The sequence below is a fragment of the Phyllobates terribilis genome, unplaced genomic scaffold (genome assembly GCF_046119375.1).
Source record: "Phyllobates terribilis strain yellow unplaced genomic scaffold, ASM4611937v1 Scaffold_4__5_contigs__length_816908805, whole genome shotgun sequence".
NCBI lineage: Eukaryota > Metazoa > Chordata > Amphibia > Anura > Dendrobatidae > Phyllobates > Phyllobates terribilis.
This window is the reverse complement of record NW_027362764.1, coordinates 107,724,854-107,743,884: the sequence shown is the minus strand read 5'-3', so window position 1 is coordinate 107,743,884 and position 19,031 is coordinate 107,724,854. Positions and strand designations below refer to the sequence as shown.

At 45.4% G+C, this 19,031-nt stretch overlaps 1 protein-coding gene across 10 annotated transcripts in view; it reads right to left on the bottom strand.

Annotated features, from left to right (window-relative positions):
• DIP2C (disco interacting protein 2 homolog C) overlaps positions 1–19,031 on the bottom strand; it is a 542,404-nt gene that overhangs the window by 16,618 nt on the left and 506,755 nt on the right. For all 10 annotated transcript variants that reach the window (XM_073677658.1, XM_073677663.1, XM_073677660.1 and 7 more), the window contains one exon: positions 16,590–16,651. In XM_073677658.1, coding sequence (XP_073533759.1) covers positions 16,590–16,651 — 62 coding nt within the window. The remainder of the gene's footprint in view (positions 1–16,589; positions 16,652–19,031) is intronic.

The following is a 19,031-nucleotide window of genomic DNA, read 5'->3' as shown; positions in this document are numbered from 1 at the left end:
CTTTTTTTTTTTTTTAAAGCACAGTTTTTCTATTTAAATGAAATGTCAGATTCCATGGCCGAGCGATGTAATAACAACGTATGGAAAGAGGACATCTGTATGAGAACGCCACATCGTTAGCAATAAATAGCAAACACATGTTGCTAATATTTTACTTCGGACAGCCTACATACCACGATCTAATTGTGATCCACTGCTACCACAGAGCGGCCAAGAAAACTTATCCACTACTGGGAGGTGAGGATTTTCTTCGGTATTTTGAATCTGCTTCCAGAAGCAAAAAAACCCCAGCAAAACTGGATGTGAAATGTGCAAAGAATGTTCTTGGCGACTGTAGAGTCATTGTGGCTAAATTGCTTGCGTTTCACAACACTGCCCATGCTAGGTACATTCTGTATCTATAATTACACATGTCAGAGTCCTGCGCTGTAGCGTGGTCAGTACGACTATGCTATACATGACACTAAAAGCCGCATACTCAGTGCAGGCCTCTATGGTGTTAACCAGATGCACGCTAAACCTCTACATACCAGAACTCATCACAGAGAACCAAAGCAGCAGGTACTGATGAAGAAACTGATGACCAACCAAGTGTATTCATTAGTCACATATTCTGTATTCCTATTCCATCGTAAGAGTCAAAAAGAGTTCAATGTGTTCCTTCTAGGTACTTATAACTCACAGCTTCCACTATACATTTTTTTATGAATTTTCACCTATCCACTGGATAAGTAATAACTGTTCAGCCCATCATACACATTAGATCGCTGCAAGATGAACATTGGTTCAGCAGACTGTTTGGCCGATGCTATCTCGCCCGACTCTTCCGTACAGAGGAGCAATGGCTCTGCCGAGCACTGCTGTGTCCTCTATGACATCTCTAGCAGCGGCTTATCTCCAGAGAACAAAAATATTGGCAGTCCAATCATCTGTTGGGGGCCCCCATAAACATTAGACTGTTAGACAAACCTGTTGATATCGTCAGGTTCAGCTGACGTTAGCCTAATGTGTATGGGGTGGGGGGCTAGTGGTTGGCATCCACACCAATCTATCTCATGATCTTCTGTCCCCCAAGCCTGATTACAGTAAATGAGCGGAAAGATTCAGACTACTCTAGTCCGGAGTCCAGTTTGTTCCTCCATGGCTGCTAGACCTGGGCAGTGTTCACTTCTGCATCGGCAATTTTTGGCCCCAACCTGAACACCTCTGTCGCTTATTGTCATAGTGCCCACAATGTCATGATCCGTTCCATGTCATAATGACACGTGAGCCCGAGTGACGTTGCATGAGGCATGGTCAAACTGCTATCCAACCTAAGTGCAGCTGTAATGGTTTGTCTAGGTTGATGTCACCATTGAATTTTTTTGAACCCTCTCCTGCTTTCGCCTGCTGCGTCACTTCCTACTACAACCCCTGGCAAAAATTATGGAATCACCGGGCTCGAAGGATGTTCATTCAGTTGTTTGATGTTGTTGAAAAAAATCAGATCATAGACATGGCACAAAACTAAAGTCACTTCAAATGGCAACTTTAGGGCTTTAAGGAACACTAAAAGAAATCAAGATTAAAAATGTGGTGCTCGGTAAGGGTAATTTTTTTCAGATCAAGCAGAGGGAAAAAATTATGGAATCACTCAATTCTGAGTAAAAAATTATGGAATCACCCTGTAAATTTTAATTTCCAAAACTAACACCTGCATCAAATTAGATCTGCTTGTTAGTCTGTATCTAAAAAGGAGTGCTCACACCTTGGAGAGCTGTTGCACCAAGTGGACTGACTTGAATCATGGCTCCAACACGAGAGATGTCAATTGAAACAAAGGAGAGGATTATCAAACTCTTAAAAGAAGGTAAATCATCACGCAATGTTGCAAAAGATGTTGGTTGTTCACAGTCAGCTGTGTCTAAAATCTGAACCAAATACAAACAACATGGGAAGGTTGTTAAAGGCAAACATACTGCTTGACCAAGGAAGACATCAAAGAGTCAAGACCGGAAACTTAAAAGCAATTTGTCTCCAAACAGGAAATGCACAACAAAACAAATGAGGAACGAATGGGAGGAAACTGGAGTCAATGTCTGTGACCGAACTGTAAGAAACCGCCTAAAGGAAATGGGATTTACATACAGAAAAGCTAAACATAAGCCATCATTAACACCTAAACAGAAAGAAACAAGGTTACAATGGGCTAAGGAAAAGCAATCGTGGACTGTGGATGACTGGATGAAAGTCATATTCAGTGATGAATCACGAATCTGCATTGGGCAAGGTGATGATGCTGGAACTTTTGTTTGGTGCAGTTCCAATGAGATTTATAAAGATGACTGCAAGAAGAGAACATGCAAATTTCCACAGTCATTGATGATATGGGGCTGCATGTCAGGTAAAGGCACTGGGGAGAAGGCTGTCATTACATCTTCAATAAATGCCCAAGTTTACATTGATATTTTGGACAATTTTCTTATCCCATCAATTGAAAGGATGTTTGGGGATGATGACATCATTTTTCAAGATGATAATGGATCCTGCCATAGAGCAAAAACTGTGAAAACATTAATTGAAAGAAGACACATAAGGTCAATGTCATGGCCTACAAAAAGTCCGGATCTCAATCCAATTGAAAATCTTTGGTGGAAGTTGAAGAAAATTGTCCATGACAAGGCTCCAACCTGCAAAGCTGATCTGGCAACAGCAATCAGAGAAGAGTACTGTTTGTCACTCATTAAGTCCATGCCTCAGAGACTGCAAGCTGTTATTAAAGCCATAGCTGGTGCAACAAAATACTAGTGATGTATTGGAGTGTTCTTTTGTGTGTTTGTTTTTCATGATTCCATAATTTTTTCCTCAGAATTGAGTGATTCCATAATTTTTTTCCTCTGCTTGGTCTGAAAAAAATTACCCTTACTGAGTACCACATTTTTAATGTTGATTTCTTTTAGTGTTTCTTAAAGCCCTAAAGTTGCCATTTGAAATGACTTTAGTTTTGTGCCATGTCTGTGATCTGCTTTTTTTCAACAACATTAAACAACTGAATGAACATCCTCCGAGCCCGGTGATTCCATAATTTTTGCGAGGGGTTGTATGCCTCTCGAAGTCCTAAAGGACAGAAGAACCTGTAAGGCTCAGGACTAGTGTTGAGCATTCCGATACTGAAATATCGGGTATCGGCCGATATTCGCGGTATCGGAATTCCGATACTTAATTCCGATACTATTGCAATATCGTATACCGGAATCGGAAGTTCCCATAATGCAATGAGACATTTTCATTTTATTCAGCCAATGAGGATCCTAAGAAGTGTGGGCACATCCTGTTAGGCATGTAGGCATCTTAACTAATGGCATGGCTGTGATTGGCTGCTGAAATGATGTCATGATGCACTATAAAAGCCACCGCCGCCATTTTGAGCTCACTCTGCTGTGAATTCAGTTAGGGATAGGACGCTGTTGTTCTGAGGGACAGTTTTAGCTACCTATTTGCTCTATACTGCTTTACCCAAGCTACTTTCTAAATCACTGTGCCTTGCAGTGCTAGTGCACAGTTCCCTGTGCTGTTCACCGCTATCTGCAAGGTCTGTGTGTGTGAGTGCAGCTCACCCTGTAGTGTGTGCTTCAGCCAAGTCTGGTTGTAGTGCACTCAGTGTGTGTCACTGCCTCATACATTGTCCTTTTTTGCCAATTCATAATTTTTCCTGATATCTCCTATTAGTGTGGTGGTTCCATCTGTATTCAGCTAAATTGGTTCCAAACACACTATATAGGAGTAGATAGAGAAATTTTTTTCCGTCTTGCAGCACTAGTGCACAGTGCTCTGCATCTGTACTGTTCACCGCTGTCTGCAAGGTCTGGTGTGTGAGTGCAGCTCACCCTGTAGTGTGTGCTTCAACCCCGTCTGGTTGTAGTGCACTCAGTGTGTGTCACTGCCTCATACATTGTCCTTTATTGCCAATTCATAATTTTTCCTGATATCTCCTATTAGTGTGGTGGTTCCATCTGTATTCAGCTAAATTGGTTCCAAACACACTATATAGGAGTAGATAGAGAAATTTTTTTCCGTCTTGCAGCACTAGTGCACAGTGCTCTGCATCTGTACTGTTCACCGCTGTCTGCAAGGTCTGGTGTGTGAGTGCAGCTCACCCTGTAGTGTGTGCTTCAACCCCGTCTGGTTGTAGTGCACTCAGTGTGTGTCACTGCCTCATACATTGTCCTTTATTGCCAATTCATAATTTTTCCTGATATCTCCTATTAGTGTGGTGGTTCCATCTGTATTCAGCTAAATTGGTTCCAAACACACTATATAGGAGTAGATAGAGAATTTTTTTTCCGTCTTGCAGCACTAGTGCACAGTGCTCTGCATCTGTACTGTTCACCGCTGTCTGCAAGGTCTGGTGTGTGAGTGCAGCTCACCCTGTAGTGTGTGCTTCAACCCCGTCTGGTTGTAGTGCACTCAGTGTGTGTCACTGCCTCATACATTGTCCTTTATTGCCAATTCATAATTTTTCCTGATATCTCCTATTAGTGTGGTGGTTCCATCCATATTCAGCTAAATTGATTCCAAACACACTATATAGGAGTAGATAGAGGAGCCTTTCTGCAGCATTGGGCCCTGCAGCCCCAGCCAGATTAGTATTAGCCTATTTTTTGCAGCCTCATCTATTGCATTGTAGGTTACCTTCCTACATTGTAATAGCTACAAAAAGTTTGTGATACTATCGTTATTACATCTTTAGGCACATCCAGTGTCTTTTTGTGACAAAAAAAACCTAAATAAAGTTCACCAAACACTCCACTTTACAGTTGTGTAGGCCACATTAGCTCATATTAAAGTCTAGTCCACACTTTATAAAATTAGTGTTTCTTATACCTGTTAGCAGCTGTTCAGGAATAAGCACACTAAGCCCTTAGTACTTTTCTGCCTATCTTTATCAGTCTACCAAGATGAAGAAGGCAGGGAGTAAGGCATGTGGTCGTGGTCGTGGGCGTGGAGTTTCTGCAGGGAGAGGACGTGAGGATTCTGTGCCTGCAGGGAGAGGACGTGGGGATTCTGTGCCTGCTGCGGGCACCAGTGACTCAGCATCCCCCAGTTTTACCAGGGAACAGTCCTTTATGCGCAGCTTTGTAGGAGCTAGCCGTACCCCACTGCTGCGCGAGGACCAAATTGAAGCCGTTGTCGGATGGATGGCAGCTAACGCATCGACTTCAATTAGTTCCAGATCCTCTCAGGTCCTGAGCACTGAAGAGCACCCATCTGTCTCTTCACCACCTGCCAAATTGCCCAGGCAGTCAGAGAGCCCTGGACAGGAGCCATCTCTACTTCTGTTCTCTGAATCTCTTGGCTTGGAAAGAGGGGGCCAGCCAAGCAGAATTCGAGAATTTGAAGAAGAGGTAGTATGCAGTGATGCGCAACCGTTTTGTCTCTCTGAATCTGAAGAGGCGGGTGGGCCAGTGCCTATGGTCAGCAGCACACCTCAGTACGCATCTGATGATGAGACTCAGGTGCCACTTTCTGGTGCGTACTGTGCTGTCGAGACTACCCAGGAGAAGCAGTTGTTTGAAGAGGGTGGTGTAGATGATGAGGTCCTTGACCCATCATGGCGTGAGGGACAGGAAGGTGGTGGGAGCAGCTCTGAGGAAGAGATTCCCCGAACGGCCCAAAAAGGAGGGAGAGGGAGGGGGCAGACTTGGTTGCCTGTAGCCTCCACTTCGGCACCCATTAGGAGCATGGCTCTTCCAAAATCCAAAGCGGGCGCTCCCAAGACTTGCAGTGCCTGGTCCTTTTTTGACACAGTTGCAGATGACATTTGCTTTGTCAAATGCAAGCTGTGTAATCAGAAGGTGAAAAGAGGGAAAAGTGTCAGCAACCTCAATACCACAAATATGTGGAAACATGTGCGGACCAAGCACGTGGTGGAGTTACACAAACACACTGAAGACCTAGGCCAACCTACAGCGCCACCTACCACCTCTTCAGCTCGTGTTGTAGCCTCTTCCTCCAGCTCACACACAGCTGGTTCGGCTTCCTCACAGGACCGCCATGGAAGAATCTCTGGCACTGTTGTACAGAGACACAGTGTAATTCCACCCACAGCACCACTTTCCCAGTCATCCTCACACTCCCAGGCCAGTCTACAGCCATCGTTAGCACAGGCATGGGAGAAAAGGCGCCCATACTCGGCAAACCACCCCCGAGCACAGGCTCTGAATGCTGGCATTGCTAAACTACTGGCCCTTGAAATGCTATCATTCAGGCTGGTGGAGACTGACACATTCCGTAACTTTATGGCATTGGCAGTCCCACAATACAACGTGCCCAGCCGCTTTTATTTCAGCAGGCAAGCCGTCCCTGCCCTGCAACATCATGTGGAGGGAAAAATTAAACATGCGCTACAAAACGCCGTCAGTAGCAAGGTCCACCTGACCACTGATGCGTGGACCAGTAAGCATGGACAGGGACGATACCTTTCCCTCACTGCCCATTGGGTAAATGTTGTGGAGCCGGGTACAGATCTTGAGAGTGGCGCTGTACGTGTTCTGCCAACTCCAAGGATTGCAGGAATCCAGTCTGTACACATTGACTCCTCCTCATACTCCAGTTCCTCTGAATCAGCGCTGCAGGAGCCGTCACGGTCTACCTCCACATCGACCCGTGAACGGTTACCTGTTATGATGACCGATATGAGCACAGCCGTGGCCAAACGTCAACAGGCCGTATTAAAATTAATTTCTTTGGGGAATCGAAGCCACACAGCGCAGGAGCTCTGGAATGCCATCAAGCAGCAGAGTGACGTGTGGTTTGTGCCAGCGAATCTCCAGCCAGGCATGGTAGTGTGTGACAATGGCCGAAATCTGGTGGCAGCTCTGGGCCTAGGCAACCTCACTCACATCCCATGTCTGGCACATGTGCTCAACTTGGTCGTGCAGAGTTTTTTGAGGGACTATCCGGATCTTGATGCACTGCTTCACAAGGTCCGCATAGAGTGCGCTCACTTGCGGCGTTCCAGCAATGCAAGATCACGCATTGCAGCTCTGCAGCGCCGATTATGTCTTCCGGAACATCGCATCATATGTGACCTACCCACCAGGTGGAATTCAACGTTACATATGTTGGAGAGGTTGTGTGAGCAGCAGGCAGCAGTAATGGAGTACCAGCTGCAGCAGGCGCAAACAAGTCGCAGTGCGCGCCGTTCACACTTCACCACCACTGAGTGGGCCTCTATGAAGGACATTTGCCACGTTTTGCGTGCCTTCGATTATTCCACGCGGATGGCGAGTGCAGATGATGCACTAGTCAGCATGACTATCCCCCTTATCTGCCTGCTTGAAAAAACACTGCAAGCACTAAGGGACGAGGTTTTGGAAGAGGTGGAGGATGAGGAGTCACAAATGCCATCTGCTTCTCTACAGTCTGCGCAACGTGGTTCCTCACAAAGGCCTAGGCAGGGGACACTTTGTGAGGAGGATGAGGAGGAGTCAATGGATGAGGAAGACATCTGTCCAGAGGAGGGAGGTACACAATGCTCTAGTAGTCAGTATCTAGAGCGAGGGTGGGGTGATGCAGAGCAGGCAGAGATCACGCCTCAAGCAGGGGACAGCGTTTCTTGGCCAGTTGGCAGTCTGCAGCACATGGTTGATTTCATGCTGCAGTGCCTCAGAAACGACCGCCGCATCGCCCACATTCTCAACACGGCTGATTATTGGGTGTCCACCCTCCTAGATCCTCGCTACCGGGACAACTTACAAAGCCTCATAACACCATTGAACCGGGAGCGTAAAATGCGGGAGTACCAAGACGCACTGGTGCATTCCATCATGTTCTCCATTCCAACCGAGAGCAGTGCTGCTAGTGCTTTACAAAGCAGCTCAGTGCGTCGAGGCAGTGGAGGAAGCTCTGCACAAAGAGGGAGCAGAAGCAGCGCCTCAGCACAAGGCAAGACCAGTATGGCCGAAATGTGGCAAAGTTTTGTGTCCCCGCCGCCACAAATGTCTACACCATCACAGACAGCTCCAGTCAGCAGGAGGCAACGTTTCCGTCAGATGGTGACAGACTACATGTCTTGCCCTCTTAGTGTACTCCCAGACGGCTCTTCTCCCTTCAAGTTTTGGGTCTGTAAGCTGGATACATGGCCAGAGCTTAGTCAGTATGCACTGGAGGTGCTAGCTTGCCCTGCTGCTAGTGTATTATCGGAACGCGTCTTTAGTGCCGCAGGTGGTGTACTAACAGACCGTCGCATGCGACTATCCTCCGATAACGTTGACCGGCTTACTTTTCTCAAAATGAACAAGGCCTGGATCTCTCATGAATTTGCCAGTCCTCTTCCAGAATAAATAATTGGTTGGCAACAGTATCCAGGTCTCCTGTTCTGTTCATGTTTCTACCACCTGAACTGTAATCCCTGAGCTCCAACACCGCCAGTTGGCGCTCGGAAGTGCCGTCTGCACAGTCAACACTTGCTGCCGTGTTATTGGGGTTCAGTAACGTCAGCTGTTCTCCTGCTGTGCGGACGGCAATTTCTCCTGATTTGTCCACATCCACTGTACTACACATTTTAAAGTTGCTCCAATTACTCCTCTGGCTCCTCTGTTTTCATTCTTATCCCTGGGCTCCAGCACCGCCAGTTGGCGCTCGGAAGTGCTGTCTGCACAGTCAACACTTGCTACCATGTTATTGGGGTTCAGTAACGTCAGCTGTTCCCCTGCTGTGCGGACGGCAATTTCTCCTGCTCTGTCCACATTCTCACTACTACAGATTTTAAAGTTGCTCCAATTACACCTCTGGCTCCTCTGTTTTCAGTATTATCCCTGAGCTCCAACACCGCCAGTTGGCGCACGGAAGTGCCGTCTGCACAGTCAACACTTGCTGCCGTGTTATTGGGGTTCAGTAACGTCAGCTGTTCTCCTGCTGTGCGGACGGCAATTTCTCCTGCTTTGTCCAAATCCACTGTACTACACATTTTAAAGTTGCTCGAATTACACCTCTGGCTCCTCTGTTTTCATTCTTATCCCTGGGCTCCAGCACCGCCAGTTGGCGCTCGGAAGTGCCGTCTGCACAGTCAACACTTGCTGCCGTGTTATTGGGGTTCAGTAACGTCAGCTGTTCTCCTGCTGTGCGGACGGCAATTTCTCCTGCTTTGTCCACATCCACTGTACTACACATTTTAAAGTTGCTCGAATTACACCTCTGGCTCCTCTGTTTTCATTCTTATCCCTGGGCTCCAGCACCGCCAGTTGGCGCTCGGAAGTGCCGTCTGCACAGTCAACACTTGCTGCGGTGTTATTGGGGTTCGGTAACGTCAGCTGTTCCCCTGCTGTGTTCACGGCAATTTCTCCTGCTCTGTCCATATTCACTGTGCTACTTATTTAAAACTTGCTCCAATTACACCTCTGGCTCCTCCGTTTTTAGTATTTACCCTGGGCTCCAATACCGCTAGTTGCTGCTCAGAAGTGCCGTCTGCACAGTCAACGCTTGCTCCAGTGTTATTGGGATTCAGTAACGTCAGCTGATCCCCAGCTGTGTGTCCGGCAAATTCTCCTGCTTTGTCCACATCCACTGTAGTACGGATTTAAAACCTCCTCCAAATACACCTCTGGCTCTTCTGTTTTTAGTATTTACCCTGGGCTCCAGCACCGCCAGCTGGTTCTCGGCAGTTCCATTGGCTCTTGTACCTTCTGCTACCCATCCGGGTTCCAGTACCGTCAGCTGGTTCTCGGCAGTGTCTTTGGCACGGGTACTCCCTCCTGCCCAGCCTGGTTCCAGCACGCCAGCTGTTTCCGGGTAGTGTCAACGTCACTTTGCCTCCAATGCGTTGTCCTGTCGTGTTGCGGTCGGGTTAGCCGACTCTATGGTGCCTGCAGTTTAGGTGACTCCTATGTGGGCTGCGGGATCTGGCAATGAAGGCTGGTTCCATAGTGCCAATAGGACAAGCACCCTCTGTAGGACTGTGGGTTTTGGTAACTGCGGCCGGCTCGCGGCCTTGAACTTTTTTTTTACATGGGTACCTTCTGCTACCCATCCGGGTTCCAGTACCGTCAGCTGGTTCTCGGCAGTGCCTTTGGATTAGGTGCCTCCTTCTCGGTATCCAAGTTCCACCAACGTCTGCTGGTCCTTGGTAGTGCTTTCTGGCACAGGTACCTCCTGCTTAGTAACCGAGTTCCAGTAACATCAGCTGGTCCTCGGTAGTTCCATTGGCTCTTGTACCTTCTGCTACCCATCCGGGTTCCAGTACCGTCAGCTGGTCCTCGGTAGTTCCATTTGCTCTTGTATCTTCTGCTACCCATCCGGGTTCCAGTACCGTCAGCTGGTCCTCGGTAGTTCCATTTGCTCTTGTATCTTCTGCTACCCATCCGGGTTCCAGTACCGTCAGCTGGTTCTCGGCAGTGCCTTTGGATTAGGTGCCTCCTTCTCGGTATCCAAGTTCCACCAACGTCTGCTGGTCCTTGGTAGTGCTTTCTGGCACAGGTACCTCCTGCTTAGTAACCGAGTTCCAGTAACATCAGCTGGTCCTCGGTAGTTCCATTGGCTCTTGTACCTTCTGCTACCCATCCGGGTTCCAGTACCGTCAGCTGGTCCTCGGTAGTTCCATTTGCTCTTGTATCTTCTGCTACCCATCCGGGTTCCAGTACCGTCAGCTGGTTCTCGGCAGTGCCTTTGGATTAGGTGCCTCCTTCTCGGTATCCAAGTTCCACCAACGTCTGCTGGTCCTTGGTAGTGCTTTCTGGCACAGGTACCTCCTGCTTAGTAACCGAGTTCCAGTAACATCAGCTGGTCCTCGGTAGTTCCATTGGCTCTTGTACCTTCTGCTACCCATCCGGGTTCCAGTACCGTCAGCTGGTCCTCGGTAGTTCCATTTGCTCTTGTATCTTCTGCTACCCATCCGGGTTCCAGTACCGTCAGCTGGTTCTCGGCAGTGTCTTTGGCACGGGTACTCCCTCCTGCCCAGCCTGGTTCCAGCACGCCAGCTGTTTCCGGGTAGTGTCAACGTCACTTTGCCTCCAATGCGTTGTCCTGTCGTGTTGCGGTCGGGTTAGCCGACTCTATGGTGCCTGCAGTTTAGGTGACTCCTATGTGGGCTGCGGGATCTGGCAATGAAGGCTGGTTCCATAGTGCCAATAGGACAAGCACCCTCTGTAGGACTGTGGGTTTTGGTAACTGCGGCCGGCTCGCGGCCTTGAACTTTTTTTTTACATGGGTACCTTCTGCTACCCATCCGGGTTCCAGTACCGTCAGCTGGTTCTCGGCAGTGCCTTTGGATTAGGTGCCTCCTTCTCGGTATCCAAGTTCCACCAACGTCTGCTGGTCCTTGGTAGTGCTTTCTGGCACAGGTACCTCCTGCTTAGTAACCGAGTTCCAGTAACATCAGCTGGTCCTCGGTAGTTCCATTGGCTCTTGTACCTTCTGCTACCCATCCGGGTTCCAGTAACATCAGCTGGTCCTCGGTAGTTCCATTGGCTCTTGTACCTTCTGCTACCCATCCGGGTTCCAGTACCGTCAGCTGGTTCTCGGCAGTGCCTTTGGATTAGGTGCCTCCTTCTCGGTATCCAAGTTCCACCAACGTCTGCTGGTCCTTGGTAGTGCTTTCTGGCACAGGTACCTCCTGCTTAGTAACCGAGTTCCAGTAACATCAGCTGGTCCTCGGTAGTTCCATTGGCTCTTGTACCTTCTGCTATCCATCCGGGTTCCAGTACCGTCAGCTGGTCCTCGGTAGTTCCTCAGCTTTCTTGTACCTTCTGCTACATTTCCAAGTTCAAGCTTTTTGAAATGGTTCTTGGTAATCACTCTGGATCTCCCTGACGAGGACCCTGAAGACGAGGACCCTGAAGACCAACCCTAAGAAGACGAGGACCCCGAAGACAATGACCCTGAAGACGAGGACCCTGAAGACCACCCCGAAGAAGACGAGGACCCTGAAGACCACCCCGAAGAAGACGAGGACCCTGAAGACCACCCCGAAGAAGACGAGGACCCCGAAGACGAGGACCCAGAAGACCAACCCGAAGAAGACGAGGACCCCGAAGACGAGGACCCCCGAAGACGACGACCCTGAAGACCACCCCGAAGAAGACCAAGAAGATGACCCTGAAGAAGTTGACCAAGAAGACAAAGAAGAGAAGACAAGCACCAAGATACAGAAAAACAAGAGACAGAAAACCAAGAAGCAGAAATACAAGAAGCTGCAGAACAAAAAGCGGAAGAACATTAAGCATAAGACTAAAAATCAGAGCAAAAGATAATATCTAAATTATAAGCAGAAGATGACTAAGCAGTGTATGGGGGTGAGTCCGTTCCTCCTCGTGGTGCCCCTGGAAAAGACCTGCTGCTGCAGGCCAAACTGAACGCGGACAAATCCTGTTGTAAATCTTTTGTGACGGGCAGAACGAAAGGTGTAATGTCCAACCTTTTATAGATAACAACTACAGGAATGCCTGTCACAAATAAGAATATGATGAAGAAGAAGAATATGAAGAAGATGAAGAAGTAGAATATGAAGAATGTAAAAAAAAGAATAATACGAAGAAGGTGAAGAAGAAGAAGGTGAAGAAGAAGTGGATGAAAAAGATGCTGAGGATGATGAAGGAGAAAGTGTGGGAGAAGTAAAAAAGAAGGTGAAGAGCATGGAAGTAGTGAAACATAAATATCTGACAAAATATAAAAATACTTAACATAGTTAATATTTCCGTAACTCAGAACATAATAAAAAAATATTAATTCCTGCTATTCCATTTGACTGGGCTAAACCTCTATGCCTTTATTGTCTCCCCCACCTCCCCCAATACATTCTACATTATTCTTAGTTGTTTTCCTTCATGTAGAAATAACCTACAAGGAAAGAAAGGGTTTATTTTAATTCCGATATTTATGTCCCATTGACTTGCATTGGTTTCCGGTATCGGAATCGGCGATATCCGATACTTTTTCGGTATCGGTCCGATCCAATCCGATCCGATATTTCCCGATATCGGAAGGTATCGCTCAACACTACTCAGGACATGACTGTAATCCTAAGCAATTTCTTCTCTTAGACATAACTAGTGCAGCCATCAGGTGGCAGTATCAGACTCCGTAAGTCAAGAATCAGAGAGCAAAAAAAGGGACATCAGAAAATATGCCCCTACCTAAAATACAGCATTATGACAAAACACAGATCCCACGGCTCCATAGGATGCACACTACAATACAGCCAATGATGGCAGATCGCTGTGCCTTTTCTAAGTTTACCCTGCACTGCAGCACTCCCAAGCACCCAGCTGTACAGGAAAACTGTGGTCGGTCTCACATAATTAACAGAGTTTTCCATGACTTTATTACAAATGGGCTATGCTTTGTGGCACAATGTATGTTGTGGCTGTGAATAATATCGGAAGTTCCTACCCATACAAGTGAATGGGAAATAGACCGCAGTACTGTTCATGGCCACTACTCAGACAGAGCTGTGCCTCGTCTGCTGTGATCTGGCCCTTTTGAGAAGTTGGGGTGTTGGGAGTCAGTTTGCCACCAGTCTGATGTTGTTAAACTATTCTAGGGATAAATCACCAATATTGAAGTCTCGAAAACCCATAAAAATGTGGCATGGCTGCTGTTTCCTGCACAGCAGGTAGCAAGGGCACTGTGGCTCCTTTATTCTAAGGATTAGGCTTCGTTCACACTAGCGTAAAATTGGGACAATTTTTTCTCACTTGTTATCCTTGTGCAATCGTTTTTTTTACTTACTCTTTTACAGGACTAGTTACAGTTTCCCATCTTACAGAACTGTAATGTAATCAGATGCCATACTGATGGTCCACGTGACATCCGATTTTTTTCTCGCACTGTACTGATTTTGGAGTCGGATTGCAGCATGGTGTCATTTTTTTCTCGCGCCGAATACAGCTGAGAAAGAATAAGTAGATCTGCACGGCCTCATTGAATGACATTGGTCAAAGTGCAACCCGAATTATCGGATTGCAGTCGTCTGATTTATACGCTAGTGTGATCGAACGCATACGGAGGGCTTCAAAGGTTTTGGATTTCAACCAATCATAAAGTGATGCCATACAAGATGGGAATAACCCTTTAATTTGGCTCTTCAAGGATCAACATTTATTGCCAATCTACAGGATAGGTAAAAGACAGAGGAGACCATACCATTGGTGCAACCAGTGCAGCCATACAGGGGCCCAAGAAGTAAGGGGGCCACTACTACCTCCAAAGCAGGTGGAATTGTGCATTATGATGAGCTCTTGGTCTGCAAAGGGCCCTTATACTGTTCTTGCACAGGGGCCCTTTTCTGTCTGTGTCCGCCAGTGGCAAAAGGTATCTAATTACTCAGGGTTTGGGGCCCTAAATGATCAGATGAATGGGGGTCCCATGCTTTTTGTTTATCGGGCCAATGAAGACAGATCCATTCAAAAAGGAGCATGGAACCTCTGCTGAGATGATCGATGGGGGACAGGTTTTGGCTAAATGTATCCTATTGCCTTCTGGAGATAAGGAGGAATTTTTACAAGATATACTTCACTAGCTGCCATCTAGAGCAGGGTCCCAGGTCACAAATGTTCCTGCAATATAAAGTATTTCTGCAGAAAGCAGGTAATGATTAGAGCACAAGTAAAGCAAGGAGCAAAGAAACATTTGCAACCGAACAAGGAAATAATGAGACACAAGGGCAGACACACTGCACAGTATTCAGAGCAGTCAGTGGGAAACGGGTCTCTGAAGCAATTACGGATGGTAATACACGTTGGGTAGATCTGCTCTAAATAGTGACATATTTAACAATTTGGTTCCCAGAATTACAGCGAGCCCATAAAGTACTTCCTTTAATTATGCATAGGATAAAATTGCTGCAGCAAAGGAACGGGTATAACTGAGCCCTGAGCAGGAAAGTAAATCAGTAAGATCCTGTATAGAAAATGTATTCTGCACAGTACAGAGTATATAGCAGCCATGGAATATCATGCCAGCTCCAATCTAGAAATTGGGTGATGTATTACATAGTACATATGGTTCTTTGGGTTTTCCCATCAATAAAATGGCCACTGATCATGGTAATAGGGGTGTCGTACGCAGTTTTGTCGAGAATGGAATGAAAGCGTTAAACGCACAATAATCGTCTATGCAAAGTATGGAAACACATTAGTTAGTAAACTAGTCTATATTATTCAATTTAGAGTCTTTTTTTCTTGGTCCTGATCTCTGCAAACCATTACATGTGACCCTAACAATCAGTTATTTATGGTATACACAGATATCTTACAGTCAATGTACAATTGGGAGCCTCTGAGCACCAGAATCAAATTAAAGGGGTTGTCCATTACCTTATTTTTTTTAAAATGTGTTAACAATATACATTAACCATTACTTACCTATTCAATCCCCTGCTAGTGTAACGCCCCTACTCCGGTGGTCTCCACCAAATCCTACAGTAAAATCATGTCCATCATTCGTGAGACTGCTACAGCCAATCACTGGCCTTCGTGTTGAAATTTGCATGTGATTGGCTGCAGTAATCAGGTGATTGATGGATGTGACCGGCAGGCACCTAAACTATGGGCACTGGATTGGGGAATAAATAAGTAAGTGATGGCTTTTTTATAAACTTAAAGGGAATCTGTCAGTAGAATCAACCCTCCAAAGCAGTCTATATGGGCATGCAGGTCATAGGAAGATGAATAAAATGATCCCTCGATATCTGGAATCCAATATTTTATTCCAGGGAAATCCATGTTTTTCTTGATATGTAAATGAGCTGTTAAGATCTATGGGCAGGACATAGATCTCCATGAGAATCTGCCTCCAGAGACTATTTTATATGAAAGGGGGAGTTACCAGAGTGAGACATGTATATCAGGATAGCAGACTATGAGTCATAACATGTCTCACACTGGTAATGCCCCCAATCGATTAAAATAATCTATGGAAGCAGATACTCAGGGAGATCTATGTCCAGCCCAGAGATCTTAACAGCTCATTTACATATTAGGAAAATTGTGGATTTCTTTGGAATAAGACATCAGATCGCAGATATCAAGGTATCATTTGATTCAGCTTCCTCTATCCTGTATGTCATGTAGACGGCTTAGGAGGGTTGATCCTACGGATAGATTCCCATTAACATGTTGCAACTATTAACCAGAATTTTTGAAACCCTGGACAACACCTATAAACCCCCGAGTTATACTTAGTGGTGAATGGTGGAATTATTTGGGGACTGGATTATTGTCGTTTGTGAAAAATATATGACATTATTTCAGAAAGTATTAGTTGGTTATTGCATATTATTTAGGCCCTAAACTGACATATTATATGGTCAGTACTATCTTGGCACTTTATGGCGGTATGGTGCTAGGAAGAAGAAATGTCTAAAATGCCAACTTTCCTTGTTGCTTAAAACCCCAATTTCTATAAAATTGTGGCCAAAAGTAAAAACTTTTTTTTATTGTAATTGCAGCGGTGTATGTATTTTCATCGTAGAGTTTAGCTCCTGCTTACAGTTGATGGTATTCTGTCAATGGAGTTGAAGAGCGGCTGATGTGTTGAAATTCAAGATGAAACATTACAAAATCTGTATATAGCTCTGTCCTAAGGAGGATATTTTTAGGAAAGCTGCTACATACCTATCATGTCGTAATGCTCTCATATCCACATACACAGTTGTTGGATCTGGTCCGGATGTTCCCTGCAATACAGTAAGTGATAATAAATATACAAATTGCACAGAGTATACTTTAATAACATGTTCGCCTGTAAAGGAAGACATTCATCTCAAACAAGAGCCGAATGTTTAATAATCCCTATGGAACAAGAGAACAATTCAAAATTATACTTTTTTTATTTACAAATACAAAAATCTTCATAATCCAATCTCAAGGTATAAAATCTGTGTCGCCTATATTCCAGCAAATTATTCCTTAAGGACTCTATGATAGTTGTGTGGCAACTTCTTGAAGGCTGAAGCCATATTAGTTCTCAGCTGGCATTGCTAGTAATTTATGTAACTATGAAAAAGCCAAAACAACAAGGAAAAAATACATTTGTAAGAGTTTCACGGAATTACATGTGCAAATTGCCTCTTCAGAGAGGAAGAGGACTAGAACTTTAGTGCCACCTATTAGAAGTAGCAATGCTAAAAGTCAATATCGACCCTTTAACAAGTCTTGTCACATGAGTTAGGATAAAAGCCAAATCAGAATCTCAATTTGCAGACACAGTGTTTCGGGGTATAGCTCCTCATCAGTGCAAAGTGTGAGATCTGATTTGGCTAGGTGAGCGGCTTCAGACTGGGATCTAAAGGGAAACATTTCTCCTTGTGGAGAGTGACAAGCCAGTCCTGGCATGTCTGAGTGAGGAGACTTATAGGCCATGCATGCATGGCGTATATAAGTCTCCTCACTCTGACATGCCAAGCTTGGCTTGTCACTCTCCACAAGGAGAAATGTTTCCCCTGAGATCCCAGTATGAAAGTCCCCCTTAGATCACGTAATTACATTAAAAGATTAGAGCCTAAGGCCTCATTCATACTTCAGTGTTTTGTTTGTTTTTTTTTATCTGTGACACTATGAGGTTTCTTTTTTTTTGTGAATTTATGGTCCGTGTAAAAAGACAGAAATATGTTCTTGGTCTGGTCCGGTTTGAAGACCAAACTTGTCCATTCAAGCGAATGAGCCCGTAAAAAAAAAGGACAGCATTGACAAGTTACTCGGAAATTTGGGATACGTACATCAGATTTATTTTTGGGAACAAGAAAAACAAATTTTCAGCTGCAGGAAAAAAAAATGTTCATCTTTTTCCAAACACAAACCGGATCCAAATGTGTGAAGAAAGCCTTATTTCTAATTAAAGCAATGGTAGTTTTAGTAAGGGATATAGATAGGAGTACAATAAAACAATAAAACGGAATACAAAAATAACCAGCGGGGTGGCAATTTAAGGCAGAAACTAAATGATAAAATTGGGAAAAAGGGTGAAACTTGTATTTTTGGATTAGAAGTATGAAGATAAAATAAAAATACGTATAGTCATGCTATAGCTGGGGAAGTGCATTCTGAGGATTAGCTGCAATAGAATATAAAATACTTTAGGCCAAGAAGGAAATATAGGCTCCAAGTCAATCAGCAAGGGACAGAGGACAAAACAACTCGAGCTCTTAAAGGAAATAGCAGGTTTTTCCTATTTAATCTGAGAGCAGCATGATGTAGAGGCAGAGACCCTGACTCCAGTGATGTATCACTTACTGGGCTGCTCTGTGCAACTGTACCCCCCACCACTGATTGGCAGATTTCTGCCTATTCACAGTGTACACAGAAATCTGCCAATCAGTGGTGTGGGCAGGGTTATACAGAGCTCAGTATTAAGAGAACTGCTTGATCTGGAGCTGAAAAAACTGTGATTTTATCAAAACTACACCAAGAAGCCCAGGAAGTGACGTGAATGGACGAGTCTCACCTGAAAACTTGTGCTATCCGATTTTATCACGGGCAGCACATGCACATAAAACACACTCATCAGAACCAAGCCTTACAGACACTCAGCACCAGCAAAATGGTAGAAAATTCTTGACGAAGACTTTAGAAAGTAGCTTAACTTTACATTTAGGAAGCAAATGAACAAAAAAAAAATCTGTGCAAAGAGGTGCATAGACTGTTAGGAAACCGTGAGGAATGGTGACTTGCTCTTGTTGGGAGATATATCTGTTTATAACTACTCCAAGACTTTTGGGGTAGGATTACCATTCTTGAGAATGAGAAGGTTCTGGTCCTGACCCAGTCCTCTGTAATATTGGAGAGGTAGTTGTTTTATATGAATTAAACAAAACTTAAATTGAACCTGACAGCAGACACATGCTACTCGATCCACAGGCAGCATGTGTCAGACAATGTATGAGCTCAGCCAGTATAGGGCACGTACAGTGAGAGACTCCAGGCCAGTGCGCAGGGAGAAGCCGCCATAGATCTGCCTGTCCAAGTAATCTCCAGCGCGACTCGGTCCCGGGAGGCTATTAAAGTAGGTTTCTCTATGAAACGCTGCAGCGTTTAGATCATACAGCCACTGTCTAATAC